General features: G+C 34.4%; 1 protein-coding gene across 1 annotated transcript in view; it reads right to left on the bottom strand.

Moving 5' to 3' along the window:
• Positions 1-631: 631 nt before the first annotated feature.
• The window catches only part of LOC124722744 (ras GTPase-activating protein raskol), a 696,613-nt gene continuing 678,634 nt past the window's right edge, over positions 632-18,610 (bottom strand). The window contains exons 9-20 of the mRNA XM_047247885.1: positions 18,069-18,170; positions 17,438-17,622; positions 16,693-16,862; positions 16,274-16,436; positions 15,851-16,109; positions 15,049-15,197; positions 13,751-13,917; positions 12,384-12,640; positions 8,240-9,042; positions 7,351-7,469; positions 6,884-7,029; positions 632-3,826 (exon numbers count right to left, since the gene is read on the bottom strand). Coding sequence (XP_047103841.1) covers positions 3,517-3,826; positions 6,884-7,029; positions 7,351-7,469; positions 8,240-9,042; positions 12,384-12,640; positions 13,751-13,917; positions 15,049-15,197; positions 15,851-16,109; positions 16,274-16,436; positions 16,693-16,862; positions 17,438-17,622; positions 18,069-18,170 — 2,830 coding nt within the window. The 3' untranslated portion in view covers positions 632-3,516. The remainder of the gene's footprint in view (positions 3,827-6,883; positions 7,030-7,350; positions 7,470-8,239; positions 9,043-12,383; positions 12,641-13,750; positions 13,918-15,048; positions 15,198-15,850; positions 16,110-16,273; positions 16,437-16,692; positions 16,863-17,437; positions 17,623-18,068; positions 18,171-18,610) is intronic.

Raw genomic sequence — 18,610 nt, 5'->3', positions numbered from 1 at the left:
GCAGACCCCATATATATATACATATATATATTGATGAAAAGTGTTCAAGTTTGAGTCATCTATTTATCCAGCCAATTCTGAGTTGACTGTGCATCATTAACTTCGTGGATAGTTTTCCAAAAAAATTGGAGGGGGCTGTTCAGCCAAAATATCTTAAGTTTTCATTTTTTTTAAGTTGTACACAAGCAATCTGCTTAATATGGGCCAAATCACTTGGCCATGTCTGAGATGTGCTCCTTGTGATTAGAAATAGCAATTTTTCAATGCACCTATAGACTTTAAAACAAATCTAATGTTCAATCATTTTAGGTCATGAAATGCTAACAATAATCCATCAAAACATTCTACTGCTCAATGTTTAGCAACTAAATAAAATTTCTGTCAAAGATAAATCACTTAATTTCTATATATTCATTGAATATGAAAAAGAAAACATCATTTGTAACTGGATACTTCTCTTATCTGAGACTAGGAGTAAAAGTGACTTGGAGGGGGCTGAAGGAGTTGTAAGAGAAAAGTGTAAGAAGTGTTTATAATTACAAACACGCAAATAATTTAGGGCATATGCTAGATCAAATGAAATTTAAAACAACAGAAAATTCAACTAAATACTTTATTAAATCCTGGGGTGGGAAGTTGTCAGTTATGATACAGATTACACGAGTAAGACTCCAACACATAAATGGAACGAGACTAACATTTGTCTTATGTAAAAATAAATTACTGTGTACATAATGAAATACTATTTAAATTATTTATAAATCCGATGTGACAATAAAGTAAACAAACAAGGAAATTATCTAAAAAAGAAAACAAAATACACATTACAAATACTTTGTATGAAAATCTGTTTTGCACTTTGAATGTAAAAAATGTAAAATATTTTACACAATCAGCAATAAAAACTAACATTTGTGCTCATAATCAAACAATTATATATAAATAATTACATAGATTATTTAATACCACTTTCAAGTGCAATATACATAATACAGTGTGTTTCTATTTAATGTCAGTACTATCCCTACAAAAACAGAATAACATTCAGTACACAATATGTAGAGACAATATGACATAGATTTGAACAAAACTAATCTTTGGTAATAAGAAATTTACAACATACATATACACCTTGAACTATATGTTATACACTAATCACAATTAATACAATCTCAATTAATAGATGAGATGTAACACAAATGTTGTAATATGGAAGTCTAATGAAACAACCACTGTGACAGACGAAATGTGTATCAGATCAAGATTAAAACACGCAGCGAGAACAGATAATCAGGTAACACAGAACTTCATACACATGACTACAATATTTTTTTTCAATACAAGCCTATCATAAATACATGAGAAATTCATTTCAATTATACTGGTATGATCTGAAGGGTCAGCTGATTTAACATTCAATATTTTATATTTTGACACTTACAACAGCACACAAACACAATTACAGAATTTAAGTGCAATGACATTTAAGTAAATGACATCTATTTTCTTTAAATGACAATAAAACAGTACACATACTTCTCTGTTCATTGGCGACACAAATATAATACTAAGAGAGTAATTGTTTTTTATGATTATTTCTTTTTTCTCTAGTTTCAATACTCCTTTAAATAAATTTTAGGAAAAATCAAACTTCAAAATACTGCTTTGTTGTATTTAACATAATATTAATGATATTTGTTCACTGAAGTAAGAACACATGAAAGAGAGACATAAAAGGGAGCTACGTTAAAATAATGCTAGATTGCATTAATAACAGACTTACAAAAATTACTGGATTTGGTTTAAACCATTTACAAGAAGTGAGACATATACTAACTTCCAACTAGTTGTACTATCTTCATTTATAATTTAAACATAAATGCAAAGCACAGAGGAAGAAACTATTCAGAAATTTCTTCATCTATTAAGACTATTTCATGGGTACACTTCAAGGGTCATACATTATGATAGCAGTTCTAAGCATTCGTGCACCTGTTTAAATAGACTATTTCTGAAAGTGCAGTTCTTACAGCTAATGCTCTGAGCTGAAAATGAGTCTTGAATGGTGTCTGCAATGATGATGAGAAATGTTTATGACAAGATTTGGGACAAGCCTTTTTTTTTCTTACAACTGGTCTGAAATCCCTATGACAAAATAACAAACTTCATTCTCTTTCCAGCTTTCACAGCCTTTACCTGAATGTACCATTGAATCTTTGTTAGCAAGAGAAAGTTTCTATCAGTTTCAAATACATTTTTATCTAACGTTCAGTACAACAGTGAAAAAATATTTGTGCAATGGAAGTTTTGCACAGCTGGTTAGTAAAATACCAATATCTAATATTTGAAAAATACTTTGCACATATTATTTCCTAGCATGTGATATATTTAATTGGAGAATGGACTGTGCAAATAAAATACTGTATTTAAAAAAATCACAGGTTTTAAGCTCTGACTTCAAATGATGATTTCTTTTTAGTGAATTGTTATCAACACACTTTAATACAATGCGTGATGAGAACTGGTTAGCTTTGTACATAATCAAAATTGTTCTCAGAACTGAAACAGCTTTACATGTGATGGCTACACGAAGAGAGATGCAGCCTATTTTGAGTGAGGAGCAGCTAATAGCTGCAATAATATTGTAGGAAATAACAGTTATGCAAAAGTGAGAACATTGCAGTGACATTTTCAGATATTCCAGGTTCACATGGTAAAATTGTTGGTTTTATACAGTGTTGTGAACCCCATTAATAATGTGCAGCAAGTAGCACCCTATTAAATATGGGACAATTCCTGCAAATGTCCATCAAATATTCTTTCACTTCTATTGCAAGCAGCGTCACCTTTTCCACCATTTCTTGCTATGACTGATATATGGTTATTACAATGCAAATCAACTTTCCAATTCATACAGGCCAAAACAACAAATAACAGGAAGTGAGATACACAACATGCTTCAGACAAATCAAATTAAGTTAACCTCAACAGAACCACACAAAATTTTGGATGGATTACAAGGAGAAAAGAATATTATTGTTACTGTATGTCCTATTGTGTATAGAATAATGTTATGACTTGCTGTTATGGTCTCTTTTACAAATACTGATACATGTTTTAAATACTAACATAGCCACAAACATTATTAAAAGTATCAAATCCACAGGCATGTCCACGTCCCATTTCACTGGATGAGGATACACTATAACTGCTACATGTCTTTTATCACAACATTATTTCAACATTAGGTCATTAGTTCCTTCAAATAGGTTAGCCATCACTCTCTCAAATACCATTCATCTATTCACATGTTACTGTTTCATAGTATTTCCATACAAAGAGGTATATACCAGCATGACAAATCAGATCTTAATATCCTTGTCCTCTATTACTATCAGGCTGTTATTTCACAATCACAGTAAATGTGAGGTGACATCAAACATAATCTCATATGTGAGTGAAACATGGGTGTGAAGAAATGTGAAAAGCAAGAACTGCAGCATGACAATTCTCTTTTTAGCAAGATGAACTCTTCAGTTCACCAAGTTCAGGCAAGAGGTGGGAGCTCTGCCCAGAAGCATGTAGGTCATATTTTTCCTTCAAAGTAGCAAGTGCATTTATTAAACGAGTGTTAGCTGCATCTAGTGCAGCTATTTTGTTCTCCTGTGCTTCAATTACTCGTTGCTTATCTGACAGAACTCTTGACATTTTCTGTTGTTCTCGCTGAAGCTTATGTTCCTGAGCTTCAATAACACGCTGCTTGTCTAGAAGAGCCCTGGACATTTTCCGTTGTTCACGGTGAAGCTCTTCCTCCACAGAAACCAATCTGAGAAGCAAAAATTTTACATTGTATATCATGTGCATGTTCTACAAATAGCTAGACAGTGTTCAACACTACAGAATTTGAATGTACATAAGAAACAAATAAACATGCACTAATCATATTTGCATACAATAAAAATAAAAGCATGTGATCAGTTTGCACATAACAGAAGCACAGTGATGAAGTTGAGATGTATCAGTACACATTGAAGAGTGTGTCTTATTTTTGTGTATTCTTTCACAAAGCCTATGGTGTCATTTTCTCAGTAGTTGAACATGGTGACACGAGACATTAGTTCAGAGAAACTAACACAGTTGTTATAACAACAATACATTTTCTACATTTAAGCTTTGAATCATAGCCACTCAGCAACTGAAGAGGTCAAATGACATAAAGAAAGGAACATGATTCAATAAACATACATGAGGCATTCTGGTCACTAGACACATAGGAACCAGTACATTTCTGAAGTGAATGGTAGGAGATGGAGAAAATACACTGATATTTCTCAGCCGAGATATTAATAACAATACGAGGAGTAACTTTTATTTGTATGTATGAAACAGGACATGTACCTCTAACTGAAATAAGTAGAGGTGATATTGTAATGTGAAGAAAAGCCTCATGAATCTTCATGCATAAATAGATTCTCTCACTACGAACTTTGTAAATTTCTCGTAAATAACTACTGTAATATTTTATACATCACCTTATCAATGTGTATCTTATTATAACTTGTAGAAAAAGTTTATCCTAAAAAAAATACTAAAAATAATTCACATCATTACTGAAACACCTCATTAATCATGGATGCAAATTTCACATGTGTGAGTACTACAATTGTACTGTGTACCTTTGCACAAAATCCGCAGATGTGCATTTAGATAATTAAATCAAACTATAATAATTGAAGTAGTCACTGGAATAAGATTTTGAAATGAGTTATTTTTAAAACTGTGTTCCCTGTATAACCCCCTGTTCATTTGTAGTATTTTTGAAACCTCATCATTTCTTTTTATTTTACAATCTGGTAAATAACTGCTAGTGCAAATCAGTGACAAAACCTACTTGAAATATTGGACTGATAGCTTGTATTAGGAAACTGGTTGTACATACCATCTTCCAACGAATGCAGTAGCTGCGAATGAACAGAACTGAACTACACATTGTTTGTTAATGTATATTATTTGATGTTATTTACACATCAAGTAATGAAACCCATGCCAAAAAATCACAGAAATGTGTGGGAAAAAAATCAAGGTGTCAAACAACATGCTCACATTTCCACAGCTCCCACAAGAGTCATTGTGAAGACATAAACAAATAGTTCTGCTGTTTTGGGCAGTTATTTCATTAACATTATCACCTCAGTTTTGAAGCTAATTAGAGCTGTATGGTTGCAGAGGCATTGTTCTGAACAGATACTTATAAATTAATGTTATTCAAATTTCCAAATTATATAAAGGTATAACTTGTCAATGGTGACAAGGAGCTGCTGCCCTTTATGCAACTACATAGATTTGCCTGAAATTATCACAGAAATTTTACATTTAATTTAATTTGCCATTAACAATGAAAACTGTAACAAATATGAATACACATGTTCAACAAATTTATCCTAGGAAAACTCTGCTCACCCAGGAAATAAGAAAAAAGCAGTCTTCAGTTATGCAAAATTGCTCCATGCTGAGGTGTCCATTCATACTACACATTCAGTATATTATGCATATAATTATCAACCATAGTGATAACATAAATGTTGTTAGAATCCAGTACTTGAAAAACAGCATATGTTTCACCCTAGATGGGAATCTAATATTTTTTCCTCACTCACTTATCCTAACACTGTTCTAGCTCCTATTCTGAGCATCAAACATGTTTATCTCGTGTCATAGCCTTGATGAGAAGATGAAAAAAAGACAAATTTAATTAATCAATTTGTTTGTTTCTGTTGTGGCTTCATATCATTTGTAAATATCTGAATCCACATATCCTATTTAGTGTTTACATTCACCACCAACATTATCAAATAAAATATAAGAATAAGTACATCACAAATAGCAGCCCTTCTTAATGGATTCCTTTGAAAATAAGAAAATCTGTACCACTTTTACCAATGGCTTCCCAATGACACCTGTCACATCCAGCTTATAACATTACAGAGCACAGCAGTTTCCCTGTGCTCCCCAGGCTGAGCAGTAGTTGTCTTGAATTGTCCTGCACTCAGAATGTGGACCTATTTGCTACATAAATAGCAAAAATTCACTTTCTAATAAAATACAGTGGCTCCCCCATAATCTACATAGGTTGCCTATGCAGGCATAATGAAGGTAAAATACAAGCAATACCACTGAGATCCAAAGTCTCATTGCCACATCCTGCAGTTTCTTAAATTAGCACAACTAATAATATGTTGGTAGTACATAATGCTTGTCAAGCCAGTGGCAATGGGAAAGACAGCTCTGCCGTACGGAAACAAACAAACTTGTTTCCCATTAGTGGGCTCTTATATCACTAACATTCTGATAAAGACTAAAAACAGTACACAAATTAGTCTCTTCTGGATTTGATAAGAAAATGTATAAAACATGTAAACATTCATAGTAATCATAGTGCATTGATTTACTGCAAAGGATACATAAAGTATCTGTTAAAAATTGTTTTCATGAAGAAACTGAAAGGAGATCTAACGAAGAGGGATGAGATCCATGTTTCCTTTTTAACACCAATGTATCAAACATCTACATCTTTCATATCACATACATAGTCTTTCTCAATCCAGATTTCATCAGTACATAGGATGTATTGTACAGCAGTGCTATAATGGCTCCTACTGCTTTACCACTTTAATATTAGAAGCATGTGATAATTTTAATTAAGTGCACAAATAAGAATATAATGTTACTTCAATGTATGATGCAAAGATGCTGATAATGGACAGAACTGTCACTTGAGTATTTTGAATAACCTGAGAAGAAAAAAGTAAAGCTCTTACACTTACTTACTGAATCAAGGTCTTATAGCTACAAAGCATATATATAACTAATTTATGGGACTCACCTAGCTATAATGACTTTCATTTTATTTTCACTGCTGCCAGCATCCCGGTCATGTGAATCAGCCAAGTTTCGCTGTTGTTCGGCCTGCTCCAGTTTCAGGGTCAACAGATGAACATCTGCTTGGAGCTTTTCAATTTCCCTTTCATACTGAAATAATAAAGTTACCTCATTAAATATTATGTCTGATAAGATTCCAAAAGTTCAGAAATATAATAAATGAAAGAAAAAATACTAATAATCACAGTAAAGCTTAGCCAGAAAGTTCAGAGTCAAAGTTAAAAAATATAACTAAGTTAAATAAGAGAAGACTAGTCATCTTCGAATGAATAATTACAGCTTGCATCAGAAATCATTAGGTACCAAGCTTATACATCAGTTTCATTTTAATTACATATAGATTTTGTAAACACAAATCGCTTTACAGTTCTTGTAAAATTTTGTGGAAGTCAACAGAAAGATGGAACTTACCTCTTCTATACTTTTTGCACTGCAGTTCTTGCTGCATCGAATGTGGCACGTATCTTCCTCTGAAGAGTCAGACAGATCCCGTGTAGAATCCAAGGACAGCCGCCGCCTCAGTATCTGGTCTGTTATAAATGAACAGAAATATGAGTTGTTAGAAAAGTACAAAAAAAAAAAAGTTTAGATTTGCAGTATTGGCTTTACAAGTTCCCCAATATTTATGAAAAACTGATGATGTTTCAAATTTTTTTCTGCAGTTTTTTAAATGATGAACCAGTGTACTTCATGTTTATAATAATTACTGGCTCTGTAACTTCCTGACTATTTTTATTTTTCTGATGTTTTCCTTAATATTTGTTTGCCCGTTTGACTTCTTTTCTCGAATTTCTTAATTACATGATATTATCTTCTCTAATAGAAGTTCCTCTTTTTCTTAATTTACATGTCCATTTCAAATTCTCCCCCTTACCTGAACACTACTATTTTGATTCAAACTACACTATTTTATTTTAATGAGTAATTTTGTTTCTCCTTCATCACTACATCACATCTTTTCCATTTTCTTCTTCCATTCAACTCAAAAGTTTTAACTTATCGTACAACCTCTTATTTTATTACACTGACATGCCATTAAAACCTTCATTTGCACTATGAAGATAGTCACCAGTTAAAATTTTATTGTGTCCTCCACATTATTTCTTTATTATAAATTGACAAAAAATCTTGAAGCTACAAAAGCCTGATAATATTAACTTTTCCTATAAGTGTTGCTGTCTCATTCAGACTCATACTAATAACCTGAAATCTGAATTTACTTATTGCTTCAGCTCTCATTTTTGTAAAAAAAATCTAAGTATACTTTCAAATATAACAATAAATGAATTACTAGACATACCTGTACTTGTACTGTGGACATGGTGATGAGGCTGACCATTGACTGCCCTCCAGTTTGCAGCACTACGCATGCCACATTGTGGGTTTGTACGTGGTACTCTAACTGCCGGTGAAAAATGCCGAACTAGTGGAGGAGTAGTGGCAGAAGGCAGTTCCAAAATACCAGTGTTACCACCAACACAGCCACCATTTTCATCAGAAGAGGAACTGCACGAGCGCCTACGGGGCACCAGCCGACAGTCTGGAGGTGTTGCATCCATGTGGTATACAGGATTTGTAAATGCTAATGGTGCTGAAGCAGTTGTAGGAACAACATTGTTGTTGCTTTGAGAGTTGCTAACAGGTGCAGGAATATTTGCACTGTTATTGTTATTATTTGCAGCATTCAAGTCAACTGGGCTCGAACTTTGGCTGTAAGCAAAACTCTGGTAGCCTGATGAGGCAACATTTGACAGCTGAGAAATAGATATTTGGCTCCCTTTGTTAACGCAGTGCTCAGGTATAACCTCCTCATCAGCGTAATGAAGGAGGTCAGATATTTCATCTAAATTTCCATTCACAACAGCATTCAATGGCCTAGGGGCAGGCCTCTGTGCTGGAACCACAGCCAGTGCTTGAGGACAGTGGGGACTGCATTGGTGAGCTCCCTCCCTGGTCCCAACAAAGAAATCATCTGACGCAGGTGACATACTAAGTTTTGGCACAAATGCATTACGAGGAAGAGTGGCTGCACGAGGCGATTTATCTCGGTGCACGGAAGTTGAAATATCACTGTTGTTGCTGCATACCGTTGGGTCATTGTACCTGCAAGAAAAGTATTGATTAGTAAAGAAAAGTACTGATTAGTAAAGAATATTATGCATGGATTGGAGATAGAACAAGAGATGTTGTGGGAGGAGATACACCTATTCTAACTATATACGATTTTACTTGTATAATTTTAGAAGTTTCTTGTTGTAATGGTACTTGAATTACGTAACCATTACGGCACCTCACCTCAACCTCTCGATACCAGCAATATTCTACTGTGTTTCTCTAAAGTAGTTAACATATTTCTGAGACAACATTCAGATTTGATTTCATTAATGTAGAGGTACTTTGATACATCGATACGTTTATATTGCAATGATATTCTTATGTGAATTCTTTTTTTTTTCACTATGATCTTTGACGTACTTGTAACTGTGATTTTTGAGTGCGTAAGCAGTTATTATTCAATCTGTATATTGAGCAAGCAGTGCAGGAAACAAAAGAAAAATTCGGAGTAGGTGTTAAAATCCATGGAGAAGAAATAAAAACTTTGAGGTTCGCCGATGACATTGTAATTCTGTCAGAGACAGCAAAGGACTTGGAAGAGCAGTTGAACGGAATGGACAGTGTCTTGAAAGGAGGATATAAGATGAACATCAACAAAAGCAAAACGAGGATAATGGAATGTAGTCTAATTAGGTCGGGTGATGCTGAGGGAATTAGATTAGGAAATGAGACACTTAAAGTAGTAAAGGAATTTTGCTATTTGGGGAGCAAAATAACTGATGATGGTTGAAGTAGAGAGGATATAAAATGTAGACTGGCAATGGCAAGGAAAGCGTTTCTGAAGAAGAGGAATTTGCTAACCTCGAGTATAGATTTAAGTGTCAGGAAGTCATTTATGAAAGTATTTGTATGGAGTGTAGCCATGTATGGAAGTGAAACATGGACGATAAATAGTTTCACAAGAAGAGAATAGAAGCTTTCGAAATGGGGTGCTACAGAAGAATGCTGAAGATTAGATGGGTAGATCACATAACTAATGAGGTGGTATTGAATAGAATCGGGGAGAAGAGGAGTTTGTGGCACAACTTGACAAGAAGAAGGGACCGGTTGGTAGGACATGTTCTGAGGCATCAAGGGATCACAAATTTAGCATTGGAGGGCAACGTGGAGGGTAAAAATCATAGAGGGAGACCAAGAGTTGAATACACTAAGCAGATTCAGAAGAATGTAGGTTGCAGTAAGTACTGGGAGATGATGAAGCTTGCACAGGATAGAGTAGTATGGAAAGCTGCATCAAACCAGTCTCAGGACTGAAGACCACAACAACAACAACAACAACAACAACAACAAGCGGTTATTAGAGAATCAAGTCTTGGTTGTCATGTTGAAAAGACGCAAATTGTAGTCAGTTTATAAAATGTGAACTTTTACAGTGAGGAAGATATTTTCAAGTATGTTTTATATTGTGAAGTGATGTTTTGTGAGTTATGTGATATTGCAACAAAAGTAATAAAAAAGAAGTGTAACTTAAATTCGGAGTGCTGATTACTTTTTTACATCACCATTGTGCTAACTTGCAAAAGTTTAATCTTCAAGAATGGTTTATGAAACACATCTATAAAACTTTTGAATATCGCAGAATAACACCTAGGCCTCTTTGCATCCGAGCTTGGAATCATCACCACCTAGATTTTCAACGATTGAGCCATGAGTTCACAACGAGACCAGCGTGAGGAACACGAAAAGATGAGTGCCTAGTTTATCCATTATTTCATGAAAGGACTGTAGTAACTGTGCTCTAATGACACCTGAAACATAATAGAACTTTTTTGTTGCCCGAAAATGCAATGTTTAGCAGTGTGAGCAACACTACAAATGATAATTAATTTTTGACCTTTTGTTAGACTGTGATGGCCACTTTCGCAGCAGTTATATATAAACAAACTGCATTAGATTCCAAATAAAACTGCCTTTGGCACATTGAACATTAATTTTTTTTTAATTTTATATAATAAATAGAAAACAAAAAATAACATGCAGCATTCAAAATGCATTTTTCTTTTAAACTACTGCAATTTTACAAGTATAACAGTATGCTGAAATCAGGTAAAACTTTCATGATATTTTAAACTAGAGTCTATTTGTTTTACACTGTTCATCATGCACCCAATAATGAAATTATATGGTGCCATTGTACTTTTAATAAGTGAGAGGAAAATGCAATGGAAACAATTTTTTGATTCTTTTGTGTTTTTACATGGATCACACTGACATTAATTGAATTTCTTTCATTTTGATATAAACTAGAAGGTTGTATGTTATAAGTATCCAGTCATCAATTACAATTTATTTGAAGAAACTATGCAGAAAAATATAGATGTGAAATCGATTCATCTTACAGAAAATAGCATTAAATTAGTCTGATGATTTTCTGAACCAGTTTAATGCTGTCTGCAGAAAATCAGCATTATTTATATCACTGCATTCATAGAATATCAAAAATATTAGTCAGTTACAAATCAGTACAGACATAGTCATGTGTTTATTGAGAGATGGTTTGTTTTACCATCAACTCTCCTGCTGAGAGACTGAAATATTTATTCAATGTGTCCTGTCACATCGGAGCTGTAAGTCATATATTCACTTGTTGTAATACATGATCTCATCAAAACAGCAGTGAGAGAAAGAAAGGCTAAAACTTCAATTACTGACAACAGTTTCAAGAGCAGATTACCAACTTTTCACATTTATATTTCTAGCTGATTACTGTGTTCTAAGTAAATTACCTTATTACATATATTGTGTTTCTATGAATTTCAGCAACATTTCCCTTTCTTTCTTTTTCCTCCAGAAGGTAAAAAGACCAGTTCCAAAATGTCAAGATGTTAAATTGTTTACTGTAGTAGCCCCATATCATTTTGTGAACTACCACAGAAACCAACCTAAGTCTGTTATATCTACAAACTTTTAATTTCTGATTAGAATTTTCTGTTTTGTATAAAGGCTATCTTAGATTTTCCAGATTTAATTATTTTCCTCTTAACACACATTTGGTCTTGATTTATACAATTATTACATGTCAGGCTAAAAATTCAAAACTACTATTTCTTTGTCATCTTGTCTAGGGTCTACATCATGGACCCTTTCAAAGATTTTATCTCTAATGACACTGTTGTCAATGGTATGTTAAACTCTACTCCTTTTATTCACAACCAATAATTTCTTGTATTTGTCACTGATGTATGTAATAAAGCATATCAAGAAGAAATATAAGCGTCTATGCATTTTTGTTAATTTTAACAGATTTGTTTGAGTAAAAAAGGCAACTACATAAGTGAAAATTTATGGTGGTAAGGCAACATCCAATGAAAATTATCTTAATCTATTACCTGAAAATGTTCCTGTTGAGAGACTGATAATGCATTGGCTCAGAACGCCGTGGGGATGGTAGTTTGCCAACTGGCTGGCTAAGAGCTCCATGAACACGGTCAAGTATATGTTGCAGCTGTTCCATCTCCAGTCCATGGTTGGTCATACCAGACTTGCCTCCACATTCCCCCAACAATGCTGCCAGAATACTCAGCTGTTTCCCAAGGTCTATATATCCTTCAAATTCCAAACAATTTGGTGAGCCCGCTGGTCGACTCTGAAAACAGAATTGTTGAAAAGTGAATAAAGTGACTTCTCATTTAGTTTATTCAAAACCAAAATTTTGTTTCGTATTTGAACAAAATAAATCAGAGTACAATGTTCTGTTAATGGCATTGTCATTAGAGACAGGTTCAACAATTATGAGGAAACTGACCATGGAGAGCTAAATCTGGATATGAGTTGAACCCAGTGTCCTAGTGAGCGCAAGTGAAGTGCCTTAACAATTGTGACACCTCACTCAGTGGTTTTATATTGATGCAGTACCAAAGTCAGGAATCAATACAAACTGCCATTGTGACTATCAGCCAAAAATTAGCATATTTCTACACTCAGATAACAAGAGGGTGTAATAATGAGATTGTTATATCCCACTAACAGTTCAAAATGGTTCAAATGGCTCTGAGCACTATGGGACTTAACATCTATGGTCATCAGTCCCCTAGAACTTAGAACTACTTAAACCTAACTAACCTAAGGACAGCACACGACACCCAGTCATCACGAGGCAGAGAAAATCCCTAACCCCACCGGGAATCGAACCCGGGAACCCGGGCGCGGGAAGCGAGAACACTACCACATGACCATGAGCTGCAGACAACTAACAGTTGCATTCCATCATTCACAGAGCAGATGATGTTACTAGCATGCAGAAAAAGAGTTCAAAAGTGATGTTTTCTTGGAGTTCAACACTCAGCTGACAGTAAAGTTATTAGGACTGAATTATTCTTGAAAACAAATTCTATATCACTGCCTAAGAAATGCATACTTTTAGTGTTTTGTCATTCACAGAAGTGAATAGGGGAAGCATTACCATGACAGCCAATAAGGCACAAACAAATAATTACAACAGCACTTGCTTATAATTTTTTCATAGTGCTGAGTGGTAAATGCCACAATAACACTCAACTTCATCGTTAATTAACTCCTAGGATACAATACATGGATGTTGGTTCTAATACACACTGTATCTACCGACACCAGCACACAGTCTAGCCAAACAGTGGGCACAAAAATATGTAGTTACAGCTACATTAATATCTTAACCTATCAATTTCATTGATATGATTGTACTGAAGATGCAGGTAGTTAATACTGGGTAGCTCACCGAGATAAGTTGTAAGAAATTTTTCATAGCTGGAGCTTCACGTTCTAGGAAGTCATTCATGAATTCCATAAAATTTTCTTTGCCTTGAAAACGTGTGAAGTTTGCAAGTGTTTGCAGTGTTTTTGCAACCAGAGTAAGATTACGAGCAGCCTTCTCATTGGGATATTCTGAAATATACAAGAGGTTACTGTGATAACACGATGTTCACATAAATATTACATTCTTTTTGCTGTTAGTAAATTCTACTGAAGAATAAGATATATTTAATATGAATTAATTCTACAAAACTGTGTAACTCTTGAACTAGTTATGCCAGTTCATTTTATGTAATACTTATACCAGCAAAATACATGCTAAGTGGCAAAAGGACATGTGTTTCGAAAGTTTTGATTTGGCTGACTCCTTGACCCTACCTTGGGTAGGCTCTTGTCATTGTTCAAAAGAGATTATCAGTGTTTTCTGTGAATGTAATCATTCTTTCTACAGGAACAGACTGTAACAGTTAATGCAATAACACAGTTGGAATGTGTTTATGACACACACACACACACACACACACACACACACACACACACACACACACACACACACACAAAAAAATACAACTTGCACACACGTCTGCAGTCTCAGAGAACTAAAAGCACACTTTTTGTAGTGCCTATCGCAACTCAGCATCTCTGCTATATGGTGAGTAGCAACTTTCCTTCTCTGGTACTGTTACATTCCATCCTGGATTTTTCCATTGTTTGATGATTGCCTTTATGTTCTGCACTAAGGATGACATTCTAGACTTTCAGTTTTATATGTCTCATAATTTCATTATATGAAAATTATTCATGAAGTATGCAAAATGAACAAATGAATATTTTTAGTGTTTGTCTGTCTTGGAATCAACAGCCATTTACCTCATGATTAATTACATTTTGGTTTTGTAATGGAATTGGTTTTTACCATATTGATGCATTCCTGATTTGAAACTAATTATTCAAATCAACAGATAATTATGTATTTGTATATTTTCATTCTCTTACAATGTGTATAAACATATGTACTGTATGCATTTACAAGAATGAGATGAAACCTTCCAATGTTGTTTAATAATCTTCCCTAGAATTGTGTGATCATAATATTTTGTTGTGTGATATATTTGACCCTCTCTTGTGTACTGCAAGCATGTAGCTATATAATATTGGCAATGCTTAATGTTCAAGAACACTGTCATTATTGTAATGTTTTAATGTATTTCAAACACATAAATTTACTGATTTTTTCCAATTCTGCATAACACCTTAACCTACCATGTGTTATGTTAAATAGGCTCGGAGATAAAATGGCTGGGCATAAGAAGCGTAAAAATATAGATGCTGATATTAGGTTATCACTGATATCTTCTCGCCCCATTTCAGTTAGCCTCTGTCGGAAAGTGTAGAAACACTCACGCAGCTCTCTGAAAAACAAAAAATGAATATAAATGACAAAATGTAGGAGAAAATAGTAATAGGCAACACTATATATATAAAATTTTACAGCTTGTTTCAGAGCTGTTAGTATGCACATTTATTATGGTGTCAAAGTTTAGTAATAAAACATATGTATGTGATGATATGATATATTCACTACAGCAGACAGCTCCTCAGTGGAAGAAGCTAGTATGTCTATCTCTCTATGGATTTCTTCCACAATATTCGAGTTTTGCACCATACATCAGTGCATGCACTAGTATCAGTTACATCTGGTGAGTAATGCCGTGTGCTGTCCGTGTACTTCTAGAAGCCTTGAATGGAAAGTTTAGGAAAATGTTCACCATCATTACCATAAGTAACTGTGCACTGTCAGAGATGATTGAATAAACTGTCAACTGTCACTGTTTCTGTCAGTGACAAACTACCACCAGCTATAAACTGCACCTTTCAGTTAATTCATGGCTTAGTCACAACTTTTCTTCCATTTATGCTTATTCTCATTTTTATGTGTTTCAGTAAAAAATGCTAAGTAATAGTACAAAAACATTTACAACTATGTTAGTGAGCTTACGAAAATATCAACCTGTACCTTTATTGTTTGTCTCAAGTAATTATAGCAACAGTTGAAACTACTTACACTGGAAAAGTATTATGGGAAGCCAGAATGCGAGACCAAGCCATCTCGACAGCTGCTCGCAGATTAGATTGCTGGCGATGAAGGGCAGCAACACTCGACACTTTAAGAGGATCGACTTCACAGTCGTAGCCACTCTCAACAACAGCAGCCACAAGATCCCCTAAAGTATCTTGTAAATATCGGTCTCCCACTAGCTTCAAGTAGGCTTCCATTGCTTTGGTAGCAAGTGAATTTCCCCGAAATGTCAAACGTTCATCATCTGGAAGACAATTTACATATAACCCAGAGGGATAAGGTCATACAGAAGAGTTAAAGAAATCTGTCTGATAAGTATCTTAAAAGTTCACATCTTAATGTGACAGAAATTGAAGGGAATACACTTGGAAGAAAGTTTTAAATCTTCAAGTTTTTTGAAACTCTTACCAATTCGATCAATATCCATCATTACAACATCTGCCAGAAACTCTCTTGCCATTCCTTCACGTTGCATAACATGCACAAGAGCTGTAGCTATATCCTCCTTAGCTTTTACACTTATAGCAGGCTCCAAGACTTCACATAATATACGGTACTCAGTCTTCAGGAACTGAAATAAGAAGAATACATCAGAAAGGTTTTGACTGATGAACACATTTTTTACATAAAAATGTAAGAAACATTTAAAATCATCTTGCTGTCATACACATTATTCCAACAATAATTCTATCATATATACAGTACATACAATAGTTAGCTTGAACCAAATTAATTCTAAACACATTAAAACATTTTTGGCTTCACAAATTCATGTTATTTTCCTATATTTGATTGTGTTTATATTTTTATGATTAAATTTCTCATACCTGTAAAAATTCATCATAGACATGCACAGGTAGAATGTCAACTGTCTGAAATCTGCATTTCACCCTTAAAGAGGGGGGATCCTTTGAAAATCCTTTATCTGAGAGCACAGGGTACCACTTCTCTGTCAAATAACGTGATGTTACTTCATGAACTGGGATACAAACACTACCTGTAACATAAGACAATGATTTCTGTAATAAGAAATCTGCAATTATCCATGAAAACTTATAGCACAAAACGATACTTAAAACTGAAAAAGAAATTGAGCTCTGTCTTCTCTCATTTTAAGCTTACATAAATCTACAAATTTAATCATCACTAACATTTGGTTCAAAAATCATGAAAGAAGGCTTTACGGAGATGCCGGAAGGTTTCAAATTGATTATATAATGGTAAGACAGAGATTTTGGAACCATATTTTAAATTTTAAGATATTTCTAGTGAAAGGGTGGACTCTGACTACAATTTATTGATTGTGAACTGTAGATTAAAACTGCAAAAAGGTAGGAATTTAAGGAGACAGAACCTGGGTAAGTTGAAAGAAGGAGAGGTTCCCGAGTGTTAGTGAGATGAATACAGTAGTAAGTAGATATAGAAGTATATAGGTTGCAGTAGTTATACAGCAATGAAGAGGCTTGTACAGGATATAGTAGCAGGGAGAGCTGCATCAAACCATTCTTCAGACTGAAGGCCACAATAACAACAACAACAACTGTTTGTAAAAGCAGAAAGTTATATACTTACCAACAAGAACATTTTTATCCCGTTTTTTCTTTCTGTCAGCCTCACGAAAGAGATTAATATTTATCATGTTTACAAGGGGTAAATTGTGAAAGTCAAAGTGTTCTCCCCAGAAACACATTTCACCCTTCTGTTTTGATGATGTTCTGGCATAAAGTGTCTTATCAAGACACAATTCACAAAAATACCTGAAAACAGAACACAGTGTTTAAAAACCAGACAATGGAAAATCCAGGATACTGTTACATTGTTTAAAAAGTAATTCTCTTTATCTGCTCTACTTAATGAATGCATCAGTAAACTAACATTCATAAATTTGAGCACTTAATAACTTGCCAAACTATATTTATCCTACAGGATTGGTTCACATAGTGTAGTCAGTAGAGCTCTGTGTGTTAACTGTAGATGCTGAATGGAAATCTTTGGATGGTAAGCCACTTTAATCCACTGTCAATGTTCAACATCGTATACACTCTGTTGTGAGTGAGTGTTATTACTGACAATACATAAAGCTACTATATAGGGGGCAATGTAAAGAATTACACATTTATTTAAGTCACATATAAATGCAGTGGCATATAAGAAAATTACATTAAGAAAATTACATTAATAATCCAGGGGAGAAGATACTAACCTCTTCTTATTTGCAAGCCCCTTTGCTTCCAGTATCCATATCTTCATAGAATTGTCAATACGGCGTATGTTCTCTTGGTGTGGCTGCACAGTTTTCCGCACACTGAAATAGTCAAATATTTCTTTAAAATTATTGACAATTGTATCGAAATTTAAATCATTCACCTCTCACGTGTGTGTGTGTGTGTGTGTGTGTGTGTGTGTGTGTGTGTGTGTGTGTGTCCACTTTGCCTACTTGCTGTCTAAGGTTTTATATAAATATAATAGAGGGAAACATTCCACGTGGGAAAAATATATCTAAAAACAAAGATGATGTGACTTACCAAACGAAAGTGCTGGCAGGTCAATAGACATACAAACAAACACAAACATTCACACAAAATTCAAGCTTTCGCAACCAACGGTTGCTTCATCAGGAAAGAGGGAAGGAGAGGGAAAGACGAAAGGATGTGGGTTTTAAGGGAGAGGGTAAGGAGTCATTCCAATCCCGGGAGCGGAAAGACTTACCTTAGGGGGAAAAAAGGACAGGTATACACTCGCATA

The sequence above is a fragment of the Schistocerca piceifrons genome, chromosome X (genome assembly GCF_021461385.2).
Source record: "Schistocerca piceifrons isolate TAMUIC-IGC-003096 chromosome X, iqSchPice1.1, whole genome shotgun sequence".
Taxonomy (NCBI): domain Eukaryota; kingdom Metazoa; phylum Arthropoda; class Insecta; order Orthoptera; family Acrididae; genus Schistocerca; species Schistocerca piceifrons.
The sequence above is the reverse complement of the archived record's forward strand: the minus strand, read 5'-3'. Positions and strand labels throughout refer to the sequence as shown.